Source organism: Sciurus carolinensis, chromosome 3 (genome assembly GCF_902686445.1).
Source record: "Sciurus carolinensis chromosome 3, mSciCar1.2, whole genome shotgun sequence".
Classification (NCBI taxonomy): Eukaryota; Metazoa; Chordata; class Mammalia; order Rodentia; family Sciuridae; genus Sciurus; species Sciurus carolinensis.
The window spans coordinates 176737476-176757216 of NC_062215.1; the positions used below are offsets into that span (position 1 = coordinate 176737476).

Consider the following 19741-nt stretch of genomic DNA (forward strand, 5'->3'; position numbering starts at 1 on the left):
TCTACTGCTGAGGTTTGTCCCCTGGAGGGATTTTTAGAAATGGGTATGGCATTAAATTCTGGAATAATTGACATTGAAGACTAGATTGGGAGGGCAGGTCTTCAGCGGCTAGTGCTGGTTGCATGGAAAGTGGGTGGTCCTGGAGGAGGGGTAGTGGGGAGTTGAGGCCAGGGAAGAGTACATGCTCTGGGCTTTCTGCTTGGGCTGTATGGAGAATTTGTATTCGCTGTTAGGGTTGGTGATGAGGGGGAAGGTGAGCATGGGAGATGGAGTTCCTTTGAACTTGAGAAATCGTGACATTCCAGTGAAAGTGAGTGATTTCAGGAGGAAAGCTGAACCTGAAGGAGATCTGTGGGTTGACAACATGCTGGTGGTAATGGTCTTCAGATCAGGTGTGTGATTTTAGCCATCTGAACCTTTTTGTACTTGATTATTGGGAAACTTGTATCATGTGAACTGAATTCCTCTATTTTAACTAAAAGTTGTTTTTCTTTTGTTTTATTCCTCTAGGGGGCTTACCTGTTAGCAGCTTCAAATGATTTTGCAAGCCGAATCTGGACTGTGGATGATTATCGATTACGGGTAAGACCAAGTTAAGACAGGTACAACCTACAAACCATGTGGTTGTCAGGGCACAAAATACAGGAAAATGGAAAATGAATAACTAGGGGACTTGTATGTGCTTCCCTGGAAATTATACTTGATGGACACTTTTCTCCTGGGGGAAATTTGTGTTTCTGCTTATTCCCTTATTTTGTCCAAGTTTCAGTTTCAACGTGTTTGCAATAGGACCCTCACATTTTCATGAAACACTTGAGGATACTCCTGTCCATAAGGACTAGGTACTTTTGGTGTAGATACCAATTTTAGTTTAGCGTCACAGATTTTAGCAGCAGAATGTGAATTGTGATAACCAACTAGAGTAAGCTGGAAAGTAAAGGACAAATGGGTGTGTTTATGATAGAGGTGCACAGCTCCTGATGCTAGGGCAGTTGGAGACAGGTGCAGAAGGTAGAGTGGCAGGCTCCGATGTTGAGGCAGTCTGCATTTGAGCCTAACTTGGCATCGAAGCCAAAGATCTAAACTTGATGGTTATAAGTTTGACGCAAGCTGTTTTTGTGTCATCCACCACAAAAAAAGTGGCATGATGTTAAGATGAACTTCTTGAATCCACTGCGAGGTGGAGAGCTATGTTAGAATGGTCTGTTAGAGAGTGTTCTGGTGTTCTGATTGGAAGGTGCAGGGGTGAAGCTAGGTAAACCTTTAGAAAAAGAGTTAACTCATTTCTGTCTTCCTGAAAGCTGCGTGCAAAGTGAGCAGTATTAGGTGTAGCCAGTACCTGAAAGGTTGCAATTCTTGATTGTCAGTTGAAATAAGATCCTCCCCAGAAATGCGGAGCAGAGCCCTAAAGGTGATAAAAGTGCATGCTTTGAAAGCTGGAGACTGCTTTGTGTTCTTTTTCTGGATGGAGGTAGAGGAGGAATTTTAATCTCAACCTACAAAGGTGAAGGGGGTGGTCTAAAGTCACACAGTTAGTAAGTAATAAGGTTAGCATTTTAACTGAGGCCTGTGCCCTTTCCTACATTCAGCTGGATTATTCAAGACTGAGGTGGAACAAGACTGGCTCATCATTAAAGAGGTACCAATAACCTTCCTTGACGTTACACCCTGGGAAAAGAGGGAGCCTTTGAGATTAAGCCATTAGTGCAGGGTGGGATTTTTCATTCCTAAGAGAAGTTCTGTACAGGTAGACATCAGGCTTTGGGCCTGAAATAACAAGAAAGAGACTTAGGAAGGTAGACCTAAAAGACAAAGGTCAGAGCATTGTGAGACTTTGTCCAAGTGAGCAAGTTTGAAAGGTGGACCCAGTCCTCCTTGGAGATGGTACCCACAGGATGCTTGAGGGCAACCCATATCTTCCCAGGCCACTGTTGATGGTGTCATGTCAGAACTATACTCCTTCCTAGACCAGTTGGTGCTGAGGGCCTCTGACCTGCTTGCATTAGAGTCCCGTCCCTAGGTAAGCATGTGCAGATCTGGAAGCCTTTTTCAGTGGGTTCTCTACCCAGAGAATACTCAGGAAACTCTTACTGGGTTCAGGAAATAAAATAGGCTCCCGGTTGTAGGAAGCTGTGGCATCTGTTTACATGCTGGTTAACAGACAGCATTAACTTAAATGAGCTGTCCATCCATGTTCTGAAACCTATGAACCTTATCCAAGCCCTGATTGGTATCTCTTTAACTTTTATGTTAAGGTTACAGTGTCAGGAATGACCAGAAACTGAGAAGCAGCTGGTTGAGTGCTTTAAAATTCATCTTGTAAATGTATCCAGGAAATAGCACAGCATTGAATGGAGTCCTCTGTAATGCCTTCCTAAAAAAATCTAAAGTTGCACTGGACTCAAGTGGTGCAGAACTTTAATCCCAGTAACTTGGGAGCTGAGGCAGGAGGATCAAAAGTTCAAGGCCAGCCTCAGGGTGTATCAGAATTCAAAGTTACTGCACAACTGCCTGGCTGCTCTATAAGATTTGTCTTGGAGCTAACAGTGTTGAATAACCCAGCTGCTTACTTCTGTAACCAGTGTGGAAATGGCCACACTAAGGCTAAGGTTTGGCTCCTAAGTATTTCAGAAACCTCAGCAAGTTCTTTTTTTTTTTTTTTTTTTTTCTCCCCAGTGCTGAGGATTGAACACAGGGGTGGTTAATCACTGAGCCACATTCCCAGCCCTTTTTTATTTTTTATTTTGAGACAGGATCTCACTGAGTTGCTGAGACTGACCTCAAACTTGCAATCCTGCCTCGGCCTCCCAAGTCACTGGGATTTCATACTTGCACCACCACCCCCAGCTTTTTCAGCAAGTTGTGCATTCTTCTGGGATCCATTGTTCTTTGTGCTTGTTAACTTAGCTGTGTGATGAAGGCATTACCTGAATGGGCAGTTTTGTGTTTAGGAATAGTGGTCTGCACACAGGATCTGCTTTGAGGTCCAGAGAGAGCTTATGCAGAGCCATTAGGGAAAAGACATCTTTGAATCTCCCCATTTCGAGGCCCTGCCTGTTGGCATCTGAGGACACTGCCCATCTCTTGCTGATGCCTGTTTAAGAGTAAAAGATGGGGGACTGGGGCTGCAGCTCATGGTAGGGCACTTGCAGCTCTTGTGAGAAATAGTCGATGCTATAAAGTTAGAGGAATGGGCAAGTTTTTAGGAAGAGTGTAATTGTGGGACGAGGGCTGTGGCTCAGTGGTAAAACGCTTGCTCAGCACGTGTGAGGCACTGGGTTCAATCCTTAGCACCACATAAAAAATAAAGGTATTGTGTCCATCTACAACTAAAAAAAAGTTTTAAGTATAATTGTGAAAAGACACATGTGCATTTGGAGCATGCAAAAATGAATATTCACATAGCCCATTGGTGAGCAATGACCTTTTCATTCTGTTTGTGAAATGTGGTATTACTCTTAAGAATACATGTACACAACTTTGAATTGTGAATGAAATAGAATTTTAATTTGCATTGCACAAGAAATAAACGCCCATCTGCTGGGGTTGTAGCTCAGTGGTAGAGCTCTTGCTTTGCACACGTGAGGCACTGGGTTCGATCCTCAGCACCACATAAAAATAAAGAGGGCTGGGAATATAGCTCAGTTGGTAGAGTGCCTGCCTCACATGCACAAGGCCCTGGGTTCAATCCCCGGCACGACAAAAAAAAAAAAAAAAAAGGGAGGAAGGGAGGGAAAGAAAGAAAGAAAGAAAAGAAAGAAATTGTGTCTGTCTACAGCTAAAAAAAGAAAAAGAAAAAACTTTAAAAGGCTGAAACTAAATTAATTTACATTTATATTTTTTTTTAATTTATTTTATTGTATACAAATGGGATACATGTTGTTTCTCTGTACATGGCGTAAAGGCATACCATTTGTGTAATCATAAATTTACATAGGGTAATGCTGTTTGATTCATTTTGTTATTTTTTCCCTTCCCCCCCACACCTCCCACCCCTACATTTATATTAATATGAAAGAAAATAGTTGTGAGAAACACTTTAGGAGGTGGGAAAATATTGCATAGTAGATACATTTTTTTAAAAAATGCGCCCATTTATGCTAAGCAGGGTCATTTCCTGTGTTTAATGTGCATTTTGTTGCTGGAGCTTTCTTGATCTTACCAGAAGTTTAAAGATATTGTTAAATAGTTTGAAGAAAAATACAGTATGATATAGAGATCACAGGTGGTGATGAGAGGTAGTGCATACTGAAGGGTGTTTTTCAATATTTATTCTTCCCATCCCCATTTTAAAAATTGAAACCCTTAGCCTGGTGTGGCTGTGTAGCTGAGACCTGGCAGTAGGAATTGTCAGTGCATTGATGAGCTGAAAGTGAGCCAGATGGGTGGGGGTGGGTTGTTCCTTCCTCTTTTCCTTCATTTCTGCTTGCTGGGATGTGGATGTAATGGCTTACAGAGCTTTTTTTTTTTTTTTTTTTTTTTTAACTTTGAAAGAAACATCAGTAACTACTTTGAGTTTTTGTTAATGCTGCCATTTGGGGATTTGTTGTTGTTTTTTTTTCCCTTTGGAAGTATAGGGGATCAAACCCAGGACCTCACATATGCCATGCAAACCCTCTACCACTGAGGCACATCCCAAACCTTCTGAACCTTTGGAATTTTTCACGTATAAGAATGTGAGTCCTGCCAGGCACACACCTGTATTCCCAGTGATCCGGGAGGCTGTGGCAGGAAGATCGCGAGTTCAAAGTTCACCTTAGCAACAGCAAGGTGCTCAACTCAGTGAGACTCTCTCTCTAAATAAAATACAAAGTAGGGCTGGGGAGGTGGCTCAGTGGCCAAGTATCCCTAGTTCATTCTCTGGTACCAAAAGAAAAAAAAAAAAAAAGTCCCATTGTGAGAAGAGGTCAATGATGAATAGTAAAAGGTCTGACTGCCCAGGTCCCCTCCCAGCATCCTAAACGTCCCCAGCCGCCTCAATCCCATCAGGCTCCAGTGGTGCCACGATGGGCCAGAGAGCAGCTGACATGCAGTGATGGCTTGAGTCTGTGTTCCCTGGTGAGCCGAGGGAAGACACGGTGGTTGCATCCAACAGCTTAGCCACGAAGGGAAAGGGGCTAATTGTTGGGAGTGCTGGTATCTGTGGCTGTGATCTGACGTTTTCAAGCTGAGACCTCTGACTGAAAACACCCCAGAGTTTTTAAGTGTGTAGAGTCCTGATGCTTCCTTTAGTAAATTAAGCCTGCAGAGACCCTGTCTATCCTCACTGCAGTATGGAACTGACTTTAAGTGGTACTGGATAAAATCCAGGCTTTTCAATTTTTTATTTTGATATAATGGAGATTAACAGACATTTCCGGAATGGTGTAGGCAGGTGTCTGGAGTAGAGCTGGGGGTGTGGCTACATGGTAGAGCACTTGCCTGGCATGGGCAGGCCCTAGATTTGGTCTCCAGCACCCACCCACCTGCCCCTGTTCTTTTTTTTCCTCCACAAAGATAGGGAAGGACACAGGAAGTTTGGTGCTGATGATGCTAGGTTCTTATTTGGGAGATTTAGCCTCTTGGTCTTGATACCTACGTTAGCTTTTTTGTTGCTACAGGAAAATACCTGAAGTAAGCACCTTAAAAGGAGGAAAGACTTACTTTGGCTTACGGTTTCAGAGGTTTCAGGCTCTGGTTGCTCGGCCCCATCACCTTGGCCTGTGGTGGCACCGCATGTGGTAACAGGAATGCATGGTAAAGGAACCCATTCACCTCTTGGTGGCCAGAAAGCATGAGTGAGGTGGGAAGAGACCGGGATCACAGTGTCCCCTTCAGGAGCACGTCTTCAGTGACCTAGGTTTCCCCCTTTCACTGCCACCTCCTGAAGTGTCCACCACCGGCAGTAGCGCCACAGGCTGCAGACCAAGTCTTTTATACATGGGCTTTGGGGAGGCGTTCCAGATCCAAGCCATAGAAAGATCCCACCTCTGGGCAACACCCAAAGACAGACTTTCAGGAAGTTTCTGCAAGCTACTCAGACCAGAAATGTTGCTGCTTCACTGAAATTGCTTCATGTGAAATATGTAGCCTCTTTGGTTGAGACTAAGTGGATGAAAATACTTCCTATCCCACGTTTCTTGCTTTCTACCTTCTTGTCGTCTCAGAGTTCCTGGTCAGATCTTGGGGTGTTTTGAGTTGGCTCTGGAGGATTGGATGCCGGTTGCTCCTCCAGCATGGCTGGCATGGAAGCGCCCCAAGGCTCACCCTGGCTTTGTTCTCTCCTAGCACACACTCACAGGACACAGTGGGAAAGTACTGTCTGCCAAGTTCCTGCTGGACAACGCACGAATCGTCTCAGGAAGTCACGACCGGACCCTCAAACTCTGGGATCTACGCAGCAAAGTCTGTGAGGAGATTCAGTCTCTCTGTGTATTCATGTAGACAGTAGCTGTGGAGGTGGTGTTTCTGAGCTTGCATTTCATGTGGTACATTGTGAACTTCAGAGGGACATTGAGGTAGTGACAGTTGTTATTTGAGGTTTCATTTAAATTGGTATTCTGATAGTTCAGTGGGTAGAGTGTGGCAGTGTTATGTGCATAGCCAGTGGATGACTGCTTGATGAATGATGTTTGATTTCCTTTCAGGCATAAAGACAGTGTTTGCAGGATCCAGTTGCAATGATATTGTCTGCACAGAGCAGTGCGTAATGAGTGGACATTTTGACAAGAAAATTCGTTTCTGGGACATTCGGTATGACACCCAAAAGCTTAGTGGGGGAGCAGATTAGCGTCTGTATGCAGTAGAACTGTGGGAATGTGTCGTATGTGGGTTATGTTTTAAAATCTCAGGAAATGGCAGAAATGAGCTGTAGGACGCAGTATCTTACCAGTATGCTCGCCTTACCCTCAGTCAGCTCTTGAGGGTAGTTGGCAGTCATTGGGCCAGACCCCTTGTAGCAGAGATTATGAGATACCAACCTCTCTTAGGCAGTTTAAAATAAAACCCAGGAGACAGACACACTGCCTCTGTCCAAGGATGTTGTGATTAGTCTGGAGAAGGGAGTGGGCAGCTGAGGCAGGAGGATTACAAGTTCAAAACCAGCCTCAGCAACTTAGCAAGACCCTGTCTCTAAATAAAATATAAAAAGGGCTGGGATGTGGCTCAGTGGTAAAGGTGCCCCTGGGTTTTAACCCCTGGTATCAAAAAAAAAAAAAAAAAAAAAGGTGGGCAGGAGGTTGGGGACTAACAGGGCAGGACAAGCTGGGATTCACTTCCACAGCCATTTCCAGGCCTCTCGGTCCTTTTACTTTGGTGTCATCTGTAGAGGTCATATGGGAGGGCAGGGAAATCAAACAGCTGATTAGGACCTGGATCCAAGGCATTTGAGGGCAAGAGACATAAAAGGGAATCTATCTGAGGAGAAACTTGACATTGAAACATGGAAATTTCAGAGTTAAATTGGATGTTACAAGTCTTCTAGTTCACTCCCTAATTGAACTGATGAAGACCCCAAAGAAGTAGTGTGATGTGCCTCAAGCCACAGATTTATAAAAAACTTTTTAGTCATGGTAGAAAATAATTCATTAGAAACTTACAGAAATATCACTGTGTGGCACTTGCCTGTAATCCCTGTGACCGGGGAGGTTAAGGTAGGAGGATTTCAATTTCAAGGCCAGCCTTGGCATCTTGGTGAAACCCTATCTCAAAAAGTGGTTTAGTGGTAAAGCACCCCTGGGTTCAGTCCCCAGTACAAACAACAAAACAGTCACTGTGGAGGGGTCAGTGCCTCCTTTGGCTATGAAAGTCACCAGCAGGGTTCTGCCGGCCAGGTGGGCTGTTCAGTGACTTGTGTAGGCTACGACACAGAAGACAGGAGAAGCAGCTGAAGGCCCAAGCCAAACTGAATGTGGTAAGATGCCTGTAGACTTCCAGGACCACTGAAGGTCTGTGCCAGACTCATCCTAAAGCTGAAGTGGTCGCTGGAGTGGACTCACTGGGACCTGGGGTGTAACTTAGTGCTAGAGCATGGACGTAGCCTTAGGTTTGATCCCGAACATGAAAAAGAAAAGAGAAGTGATACAAATTGGATACTGGCTGAGCAGAAGTTCTGATTGGCATGAAAATTCTTCCCAGATTCAGTGTTCTAATACTCAAAACTACTAGATAAAATCAATAGAGGAGGCTCTGTTGATGGGGAAATGACAGGGTCATCACTCTTAGCCTGGGTGCATGCTGACTGCCATTGGAGACAGTCGCATTCTCTTTAACTTGCAGCACTTTGTGTCTTCTGTGACACAGCACCCTGGCTAAAATGGAGACATTCTGACCTTTCCATGTTAGTTTTCTAAGGTTTTCATCTCCCTTAGATCAGAGAGTGTGGTTCGAGAAATGGAGCTGTTGGGGAAGATTACTGCCTTGGATCTAAACCCAGAAAGGACTGAACTCCTGAGCTGTTCCCGTGATGACCTGCTGAAAGTCATTGATCTGCGAACGAATGCCATCAAGCAGACATTCAGGTTAACAGAGTTGGGGGGTGTTTCAGGGCCCTGTCCCTGTCTGCTTCTGTCCCACTGGCTGAGCTTTCAAGGTAATGGTGCTTGTTTGTTTCAGTGCGCCTGGATTCAAGTGTGGCTCTGACTGGACCAGAGTCGTCTTCAGGTTAGTAGCACTACCCAAGCTTGGTTAATCTCCAGTTAGCACCTGGGGTTCTCCCACTGGGGAAGATAGAGCTGGACTTGTCTAGTGTCTGAACTAGAGCGTGTAGGAGGGAGCCTGAAGGTCGTACTGGGGTCATCATCACGTCTCTCTCTTCCTTATTAGTGTTCCTTTTGCTGTTGCACAAACTCAAGTGTGTTGTGCCAAAAACTAATGGTTGGCTAGTCGCTTTTTTCTTGGTGGGCCATCAGATTTCCCTTCTTTGCCCACCCATTTTCCTCAGCCTCTTGGAGAGCTTTTGGCAAAAGCCAGGAAAGCCCTGGAAACCTGGGCTAGAACTGAGCTGGCCCTTGAGAAACAGCATCCCAAGGTGGTCTCCACCTTTCATTCCTCCTGCCGTCTCCATAGACCATGCTGCCCCCAGGCGTGCATCCAGGGTCACCTCCTCTACTCTGGAGAAGCATCTCCACAGTCGATGCTTGCTTTTCCTTTTCTGCTCTCAACTGAACCATGCAGCAAGCCAGATCAGTGTTGGAAACTGGCTGTTGGAAGTTGGCTTTTGACCTCCTGTGCGTTTTCTGAGTCTGATAGATGGCTAGGGACTTGGAGCCCCAAGAAGTAATGTGGCACCACTCTTCTCAGCTGGTGCAGCTGAAAGGACAGGCTAAGGCAGAGGGGACTGCAGCGCTCACGAGCAGCACATCGCCTTGTGTCTGGTGTCCTGAGGAGTGGTTGCGTGCTCGCCTCCTGTGAGGAATTTGCCTCTTGGGAAGAGGGCCATGAGGACTCTGAGTTGGGGATGGGGAGCTGATAACTTTTGTTCTTTGTGTCCTCAGCCCTGATGGCAGTTATGTGGCAGCAGGCTCAGCTGAGGGTTCTCTCTATGTCTGGAGTGTGCTCACAGGGAAAGTGGAGAAGGTTCTTTCAAAACAGCACAGGTAAGGTGAACCTGGTCAGCACACACCCAGTTCCCCAAGGTTGAAAACAGGATCTGTGACTTCATTCCAGGGGCCTTGTCCTTTTCTGACTGGGACCTCAGAGGACCCCTCAGAGGCCATGGCTGTTGGCCATAGTCGTCAGTACAGCAGATGGAAGTTACTCCAGATGCTCAAGTAGAGCCATTAAATGGTGGCTGTTAGGAAGAGTCAGGGAAACCTTCCCTGTTCCCTCCTTCCACTTCTCTGTTCTCCCTTCTCTGTCCCTTTTGTTTCTGCCTTTTGTTCTTAAATTGCCTTGTTCCCAAACACTTATTTCCATGTACCTTTTTTATCTTTACTTTACAGACAGTGCCCACATCCTCTTTTTCTTAGCTTTGTCTGTCCACCCAAGCCCACTTGCTAATTAGAACGGAGACACACACACACCCCCGCCGCCAGGTACGGTGGCCCCTTTTCCTCCTACTGCTCCTCATTCTATTAATCTTTCAGAAAGTTATTTCCTGCCACTGTGGTGGCACAAACTGGTAATCTCAGCAACTTAGCAGAACCCTGTCTCAAAAGATAAAAGGCCTAGCCGTGTAGCTCAGCAGTGAAGTATCTTTGAGTTCAGTCCCCAGTACCAAAAAGGAAAAAGAAGAGACAGACCCCAACTTCCTCCAGAACCAGCTGTCCCCTCGCTGTCCTTGGCTGTGCAGGTCTGCCTGCCCCTCCCTGGTTCACTCACAGCTGCTCCCTTCAGCCAGATCAGTGAGGCCCGACTGGTCAGGGGGCCACACTCCTTTATTCCAGTGCTGTTCCTACGGTGCAGGGAGGCTTTCTCTGGCCGCCTTTTGCTGTTAACAAGCCCCTGCCTGGGTGGGCACAGCAGGACTCTGAGTTGTGGGCTGCTTGTGGCTGACTGCAGTCTTGACCCCGGTGCTCTCCTGGTCTCTTCCCTAAAGCTCCTCCATCAACGCTGTGGCGTGGTCTCCCTCTGGAGTGCATGTCGTCAGTGTGGACAAAAGCAGCAAAGCTGTGCTGTGGACACAGCCTTGATGCCTTTAGGAGCGGCACAGGGACTCGCACACCCTGTCCTGTGAGCACAGGTCCTTACAGAGAAAAGAGTTCAAGCCAAGCGACACGGCAGCCTGCCTTCAGACTGGAATCCTGAGTTTTGACTAAGCTCTAGGTGGCCTGGAAGAACCAACACGGAAACAGCCTGCCCCTGCAAGTCACCTGGCCAAGCTTCAGGCTCTTGCCTCAGTTTGGGTGGTAGACACTACTCGCTCTGATCTTCCATACCTCATTGGGGAGCACAGGGTCCCCACTGGGTCTCCTCACTGGATGACAGTGCCAATGACACACCACATGTCCGGGTTGGTTCCCAGCTCTGCTCTCCCTCCTTCCAGAGTCAGTTCTGCCTGCACAGCCCCTTGCTTGGAGGTCCTTTCCCAGTGGACTTGTGCTATGCATTGGATTAGAGGAAACCCCAAACACAGGGCCTGGTTGTCGCGGGGCTCTCGTGATCTTGTCTTAGTACTGCTGAAACGTGAGGTCTCTTGACTGCTCTTCAGAACTCCGACTCCCTTCCCCTCAGTTCTCCTACATATCTACTTGGTCAAGAAATGAATATCGATTTGGTTAAAAATCTTTGAGAGAGGCAAGGACATGTGCCGGCCTTTTCCAGTGTGGTGGGTTTGTGGCAGAGTTGAAGAATGTGCTCCTGCATCACTCTGCAAATGCCCAGAAAGTGGGTACTTGCCACGTTCATACTTATGACAAAGGATTTGGGGCCTCCGATGTATTTGCTCCAGAGCTGCTGCTGGTGGTTCCAGCCACTGCCCCTCTGCCGGTCCTGCATGCACTGACCTCAGAGCTCAGTGCGGGAAGCCCCGTCCAGGGAGCATGGCAGTGTCGTGTTCCCGTCTCGGGCTGTGGTGAAGGCTGGGGAAACAGTTACCCTTACCATTTTACCTGTGTAAGATTTTAGTTCTCTGTCTGGGTGTCCAGAACACCATGTTTTTATCACATTTTAATTTGCACTTTATAATTTTTTTTTTGTCCACACTTGTTCTCTGGACAGTTAGGGACACGAGTGCCAGAGCAGGAGGAAGGAATGTGGCGTCTCTGCTCTGACAGGGACGTCGTCCCCATTCTTCGTCTTTTCCCTGCTTGCAGCTTCCTTTTCAGTTTGCCATTCAGAGAACTTGTATTGAGGGGAGTGGAAATTCACAGCCAGGGCACATCTTTTATTTATTTAATTATGTATGTGGCCCAACAGAACTTGATTGTAAATAAAAAAAATTCTGTTATATACTTTTCAAACTGACTTGTTTTTTCAGTGTTCTTTGTGAATAATGGATAGTACTTTCCCAGGGTGTTTTCTTGTTCGTCACATCACCCCATACCACAGAGTGTCACTCCACATAAAGTGACAATGTTCCACTTTCACATCCTGTGCAAATCTTAACCGACACTGGGGGAGTTTCCTCAGAACTTCACCAGCTCTCGCTTAGGAGCCCAGCTCCCTAGTCCTGCAGGTCACCTTCGTCCACAGGGTTTGTGTGACCTGATGTGTCTCCTTTGGGCCTTGAGCTGAAGAGGCATGAATTAGGACACTAGAGTGACTTATCTGTGACACCTCAGAAGCCTAACATGCAGCAAGAGCTGGCACGTGATCACCACCCTGATGGGCACTCAGACTTGGGTGGTTCAGCCCACAGTCCTAATCCAGTTTCCACAGTCAGGCCTGAAACAGCCAGCCTTGCAGAGTGAGTGAGCTCTTGCATTTGTTTTGAGGGAGGTAAATGATCTCAAAATAGGCCTCTAATAAGCATTGCATTTTCCTCAGATGACCTTTTTTTGGAAAACTTGGAGGGAAATAGGCGTGTCTGTGTTCTGCTTTTCTGTCTGAGCTCCATCCCTCTCTGAAAACTCCTCAGTCCTTTAACTGCCAAGGCTGACCCAAAATTGTGGGGTCACACAGAACTGGAGGGAGTGACTTCTCACCCCAAGACCTCTGCCCTCAGTGCCTGGAGGTGGCCGCCCACTACTATTGTTTCCCCTTGCTCAGGAATCACACAGGTATTCATTTCGTTTCCCAGCATGAACAACTGGTTGACTGCCTCCTAAGTGTTTGAGCCAGAGACCCCCTATAAGATTTGTTTTGGTCCAGACATTAACATGTTTTAAAAGCTGAGGATTAAAGATTTTGATGACATGATATTCCCATAGTTATCTCCTGTGTGTGTGGTGCTGTGTTTGAACCCATGGCCTCCCAGGTACTAGTCTAGTGCTCTACCACTGAGCTGCATCTTCATCCCTTGATACTCTCTTTTGGGGGGAATTAGGGATTGAACTCAAAGGCACTCGGCCACAGAGCCACATTCCCAACCCTGTTTTGTATTTTATTTAGAGACAGGGTCTCGCCAAGTTGCTTAGCACCTCGCTTTTGCTGAGGCTGGCTTTGAACCCGCAATCCTCTGTCTCAACCTTCCCAGCTGCCAGCCACTGTACCCAGCATGCTGATACTCTCAAGCACATACTGTGCATGTGCTGTCCCTTGTCATGCATGTTTTAAAGCCCCTCTTACCTTCCACACCAGGGCACATGGAATTTTGTATGAACAGTGGAATAAATGATTGGCAACCCCTCAGCCAGGAGAGGCCAGCCCAGGCCCTGAGGGCAGGTCAGCCAGAAACCCCAGGTGGCAGTGCACCAGCGCATGCAGAACTACTCCTGTCTTCACATGTGTCGGCACCACCATGGCTTTTGTGTATCTGACGATTTGAAGTGTGGATTTTCCACTAATAACTTGTGTGGAGGCATCAGGAGACAAGTAGCAAGCACACACCAGCTTGTACCAAGACCTTGTTTTGAGTACAACATTGTTTTCACAAGCTGCTTTGAATAATAACATGAATCTGGTTCTCAAATTTTGTAATCTGAATTATGTTCTATTCCACAAATGGAAAGTTGCATGGCCAACCAAGAGGGCCTCATCCTAGAGGGTTTTTGTTTTTGTTTTTGTTGCCGGGGGAGAGGGTGCTGTTTTTTTTTGTTGTTGTTTTGGTACTAGGAATTTAATCCAGAGGTGCTTGAGCACTGAGCCACATCCCAGCTGCCCCACACACACCTTTTTTTTGTTTGAGATGGCCTCACTAAATTGCAGGCTGACTTTGAACTTGGCAATCCTCCTGCCTCAGCCTCCCACTGAGATTGCTGGGATTACAGGCGTGTGCCACTGCGCCCAACACTCACCCTAGAGTTCTAACCAGACTCCTGACCCTCAGGTGGGCATGTTGGTGCTGGTCTGCCACCCAGGCTCCAGGGGATGCAGAAGTGTCTTTTGGAGGGGCGGAGTGAGCTGGCTGTGCCCCTCCACATTGTCTTCAGCGTCCTACTTCAGTGAGGACACTAAGAACCATTTTCATCTAATAATCCTTAGAAATCTTGGGTAAAGTGAAGCATACCTGTATTTACGTAGTTACCTGGGCTGGAAGTACCTGCCAGTAAGTTGGGACTGATCCATGGCATGACCCTTGTCTGCCTCACTCCAACAAAATGATTCTCTGGCCTCAAGGAGCCATGACCTGAGTTACACATCTCTGCTGATTTCTGTTGGTGCCTCTGTACCCTTCCTGGGCTGTTCGTTCCAGATACTTCCATCCTTTACTTGGCCGTGGCTATACCTGTTCCCTCAAGCCCTCCCCACTTCAGTGACCCTTCTCCAGGCCATTCTGCCCTCACTCCCCTAACCCTGGATTGGCAGGTGTGTACGGTGAGAACGGCCACATCAGGACGGATCCAGAACCCAAGGAGGTGTGTGGTTTTGTGAGGAGCTGAGCCTGCTGTACCCCCCAGTCTGGTTCTGCAGTGTTGCTCACTCTCCATGCTTCTCCCCCAGGGGATTGCAAAAGCAACTTCACTTTATTTTATGCACACAACCCACACTGATGGACATGAGCCATAATTAATACCTGGTAGAATTAACAGTAACTCACTAGTCTCACCCACTATCCAGAACATATTTAGATTTCCTGAATTGTTGATTTTTTTTTTAATTGGTTTGTCTGAATCCAGTCGTTTTTGCTACGTAGCAAACTACTACCTCAATATGTAATGGCTTAAAACTAATTTTTTTTTTTTTTTTTTTTTTTTGGTACTGGGAATTGAACTCAGTGGTACTTTACCACTAGCTACATTCCCCAGTCCTTTTAAAAAATTTTTAATCTTGAAACAGGCTCTTGCTAAATTGCTTAGGCTGGCCTTGAATTTGTAATGTAACCCTCTTTCCTCAGTCTCCCAAGTCGTGATTACAGGTGTGTGCCACCATGCCTAGCTAAAACAACCATTGTTCTGTGAGTCAGCGGGCCTGCTGGGGATAAAATGCTCAGGAGGGCATCCCCACGCACCTGGCTGTTGATGTGAAGGACTGCTAGGGGGACAGGGATGACATGGCAAGAAAGCATCAGTGTGTTAGCATTTGACACTGCTTGGATCACCTCAGTTAACATCCCATTGACTTGGGTGACATGGGCAGGGTGGGTGCACCAAACCCAGCGTGGGGTACCAAGAGGGAATCGTTTTGGTGATAAACCACAGCGAGCGCTACATTCTGCTTTCTGATCACTAGTCTTTTTTTTTTTTTTCTAAACAACAGTATTGCTTGATGATTTTTTTGTTAATGCCCCACTCCCCAGGTTTGGTTGACTTTCCTCCATAATCCTAAGTTTCTGTCTTGAGAAAACAGCCCTGTGCATTCCTGTGTGCTGAACTTGGTGGGCAGATTTGCTCTGACCCCAGGACATAGGAGGAGAGCTGTGAATTCGCCCCGGCTTCCTTTTATCACAAAGCACAGAGGAGAGGACGGATGCTATGCTGTGAGCAGGTGGAATCAGAAGTCCTGTGCCCCAGGGGTACACTCCAACTCGTTCTAAGAGACGGGACCACCATGTTCTTAGCCCTTGGTGGAGTGTGTGGCACATAGCACTCCTTAAAGTTTTTATTTAGTAGTAGAATTGAATCAGTGAATAACCAAACAGACCACCATAGCGGAAAGGAAAACGAGGTCGACCCTAGGAGCAGCACCTGGCTGTGACTGTGTCCAGCATTATCCTGGCGTGCGCAAGCCCTGGGCTTAATTCCCATCACCACAAAATCTAAGCAAGGAAATTAAGAATGGTAAGTATTGTCTTATAGAAATTTTGCTCTATTCGTACATGTGTATACTGGGTCATAATATTGAAAGTGTATTTTTTATCATTTTTAAATAACTCAGGAGTCACATGACAAATGAGAACAATATATGTATGATGCTCTATGACCACCACCTCTTAATTCCAGCCAAAAATGGGCAGAAGTGTTTTTTGAGCCTTTTTTATTTATAAGCAGTGATCTATCTGAAGAAATTGGGGGCCTTCATCCAGAATAAGGCATGTCTGCATAATCTTGGGTACCTTCTCGGGGGTTTCAAGCCTGAAGCCTGTCCACAGATTCGGTGCAGATCCTTGGTTTGTGGCAGGCCCCGCATTCTTTGAAATGGCCTTGTCAAGATGGAACCCCTTGGGGCTGGGGAGGTAGCTCAGTTGGTAGAGGACTTGCCTTGCAAGCACAAGGCCCTGGGTTCGATCCCCAGCACCACAAAAAAAAAAAAAAAAAGATGGAACCCCTTCATGTTGGAGCCCTGTGGGCAATAGTGGAGGGAGAAGCAGCGCCCGGCAGGTCATATTCTCCCCTCTAGGGGGGACAGGAGGAGATCTTGGTCAGGATCTCTGCTCCGCCCTGCACAGGCCTTCACTTTCTTACGCCCTCGCCTGCACCTTCCATGAATCTTCTCACCTTGCAAGACGGGGCAGGCTGGGGGTGTCAGGGTACAGATGGAGAAAAGGAAGGAGCAGTGGGAACGAGCCGTCCTCTAGGTCACAGGGATCCATCAGTGGCCACACGACCCAGGACTCCAGGCTACCTGTACAACCTGCTGTTATACACAGAACCTGGAGAGTTAAACACCAGTCCCAGCACAACACCTGGAGACTGCTGGTCGTGACGTGCCCCCGTCCCGGGAAGCATTCACCTTGCTGGGGGTGTTACAGAGGAGATCCAAATAAGGGCTGGAATGCGGATGAAGTGAAGGTCTCACTACCTCGAGAGGCCCCGAAATTGCATTTATGATTTTAGATATTTTTAGCCAGCCCAGTTCCAAACAGGCCCCTGTTCTTTAGACGGCTTGACCAAGAGGTGCACGTTGGAATTAACAAGGTGGACTTCCGAAGCTCCGCTTGCCTGGCGCTCTTCTTCAGGACCAGTTGCTTTAAGCTTCTCAGGTGTTCTCTGCTCAGTAAAACTAAGGCAATGAGGACTTGGTTTTCATGGGGGTTGATGTTTAGCAGAGTGTGCCCATTTTCCTTGAGCATGTGCCCTAATAAGCCCTTAAGATGACAAGCTAACCCCAAAGCCCATAAGCCTCTTAGCTGAGTGTCCCCACCACCGCCACCCCGCCTTGCCAGCTGCAGCTGTGTTTAGTGTTGGGAGATGAAACCCAAGCTTGCAGCCTCATCTCACCGTAGAACACTCCAGAGAAACGAGCATTGCTGTGGCCAGTGCTTCTCCAGCCTTGGCAATTCATAGCCCAGTGAATTTCAAAAAGAAATCTAGGGGAAGGTTGCCATCTTTGTATTTTTGCCATCTTTTGTATGTTGTAAGGATTTTTTCCTAAATGACTGTATTTTATAGAAAGAAAGGACTTTTTGTCCTTATGCTTAGGAGCTGCATTCTGAATTGCTTATGGATAAAGTGTCATGATGTCACATTTTCTCTCAAGTGGTTAAAAGGAAACACAGGAGAGCTGGACATAGATACACACGTGGCAAAGTGCTAGTTGTCAAGTCTCAGTGTTGACGGGGTGGGCATTTATTGTATTTTTTTTTCTTCCAACTTTTCTCTGAGTTCTAAGATTTCACGATAAAATTCTAGAATGCAGAACCAATGACAGAAGGCAGATATGTTTGCCAGGGCTGCAGGGTCAGTGGAAGGGTTGATGGAAATGGTCTCTGGGACCTCTGGGAGTGATGGAGTGATAGCCTCATCATCTCCAGATAGAGGGCAGTCCTTACAATGAATACATTTGGCTCTAAAAACTTCAAGAGCAGGGGCGGCGGCTCTTTCCTGTAATGTCAGTCACTAGGGAGGCTGAGGCAGAAGGCTGGCAATTCAAAACCAGCCTCAGCAAACTAGCAAGGCCCTGTCAAGAAATGCAGGAAGAGGGCTGGGGATGTGGCTCAGTGGTGAAGTGCCCCTGAGTTCAATCCTCAGTAGCAAAAACCAAAACTGCACGGGTCCCCTCACTTTTCTCATTTCTCCACTGAGAAGATAAAAATGCATCGCAGACCAAGGGTTGGGTAAAGCATTTCCCAAAGAGTCAGAGACGAGTGCTTGCCAAGCACGGGCGAGGCCGGGGTCTGTTTGCCACAGCACACGTGTGTGCGCATGCCCTCCCACGTGCACACACGCATACCTGCCAACGTCTGCTATCCAGTCCACCCAAGAGGTCTCGGCAGGTCAGTGTGTGCCCATCTAGCAGCTCAGAGCAGAGGGAGGGCGCAAGTCCCCGGAGCACCCACAGCCGCAGGCGGGACAGGGCCTGCAGCCACAGCTCTGGCAGCCCCCAGATAGGGCCCTAAAGGAGAGCCCTCCTCATTTCCTTCCTCTTATCTTTGTATTTTTTAGGGAGAAATTAGATATTTTAAAAATGTATAAGGATCTTATACTTGAATGTTTGTTATAGGAATATACATGATCTTTGGGGAAAATGGGACAAGAAGAATAATTCAAAAAAAACTTTTAACCTTTAAAGCCTAAGGCTTCCATAGCACACAGCATACCAGTGTTAGCCCCTTACTACACATCCTTGCAGGTTGTGCACAGCATGCGAGCAAGCGTGTCTGTGTGCACATGTACACATGTGTGCAAGCGTGTGTGTAATGCACAGGCTGCAGTCTGTAAAGTGATCACCCCACACGTGCCAGTGTGTAACCCTTGTTCAGTCATGATTTTACCTTCCTGTGCAGTGATTTTTCCCTTTTCAGTTTTTTCCAGTGGACTCAAAATGTCCTGTGTGCTGTTTGTCTAGTCTGGGAACACACACTCATTCCATCTGGATGTCTCGTCCCTTAAGTGTCTTTTATGGTTTCAGGAGAAGCTGGATCCTTCCGACTTGTTGTAATACTGAGTCTGGCCATCTCATCCAGAGGTTTGCAGTTAGGATGCAAAGCGGTACTGGTGTCAACAGAAGCTGGATCCTTTTATCTCGTGCATCCCTTTGTGGCGGCACTGACTCATGCAAGACTCCAGCTGCTTCCTGGCTGTCTGGCGGCTCTCTGGTGTCATTGAGGACTTCGTCTCTTCTTCCTGCTTCCCGTAAGCTAGGAGGGGTGCCCAAGGCTTGATGAAGTCAAGTCAATACAAGGGCACATCTCGTGGCTGGCACACTGACAGAGCTGAGGTCGAGACTGACCCACGTGGCACCTGGGGCTAGAGGAACAGCCACACCCCATCAGTGTGACACCTGATGATCTTAACACTAGCAAATTTATCCTCATGGTTTGTTTGGTTTTTTGTTTTGTTTTGTATTTTTGGGGGGATACTGGGGATTGAACTCAGGGGCACTCGACCCTGAGCTGTAATCCCCAGCCCTACTTTTTATTTTATTTAGAGACAGGGTCTCACTGAGTTGCTTAGCCCCTCACTTTTTGCTGAGGCTGGCTTTGAACTTGCAATCCTCCTGCCTCAGCCTCCTGAGCCAACGGAGATTACAGGTGTGTACCACACCCAGCTATCCTCATGTTGATATGGTGAGGTGAACAGATGCGGAATCAACTGTGTTACAAAGACAGTGTGTCGCTGGTGGTTCCCAAGGGAAGGGCACACTGTGCCCACAGATCCAGAGGGTAAGCCCCAGGCTTGGTCAGTGAGAGGGGAAAGAGGGGCAAGGGTCCTTTTGCGGTTTCCCTGGAAGGAGCAGGCAAGGCAGGGCAAGCAGGCTGAGGACTGGCCGGTGTGATGGGGTCTCTAGTTGTCTGGTGCCTGGCCCGGGGGTGATCCCAGCCTGGGCAAGAGAGTGGGCCATTTGCATATGCAAGGTGCACCGGGAAGGACACCTTCTAACTCTGGAGGAGTGGCCCCAGGGT

General features: G+C 47.2%; 1 protein-coding gene and 1 non-coding gene across 5 annotated transcripts in view; both read left to right on the top strand.

Moving 5' to 3' along the window:
- The window catches only part of Atg16l1 (autophagy related 16 like 1), a 37262-nt gene extending 25389 nt beyond the window's left edge, over positions 1-11873 (top strand). For all 4 annotated transcript variants that reach the window (XM_047544474.1, XM_047544475.1, XM_047544476.1 and 1 more), the window contains 7 exons: positions 511-582; positions 6268-6388; positions 6627-6732; positions 8349-8498; positions 8593-8640; positions 9474-9575; positions 10517-11873. In XM_047544474.1, coding sequence (XP_047400430.1) covers positions 511-582; positions 6268-6388; positions 6627-6732; positions 8349-8498; positions 8593-8640; positions 9474-9575; positions 10517-10610 — 693 coding nt within the window. In that variant the 3' untranslated portion in view covers positions 10611-11873. The remainder of the gene's footprint in view (positions 1-510; positions 583-6267; positions 6389-6626; positions 6733-8348; positions 8499-8592; positions 8641-9473; positions 9576-10516) is intronic.
- LOC124981553 (small Cajal body-specific RNA 6) lies at positions 4906-5175 on the top strand. The gene has a single exon (XR_007108061.1). It is a non-coding gene; the product is annotated as a small Cajal body-specific RNA 6 (non-coding RNA).
- Positions 11874-19741: the final 7868 nt, after the last annotated feature.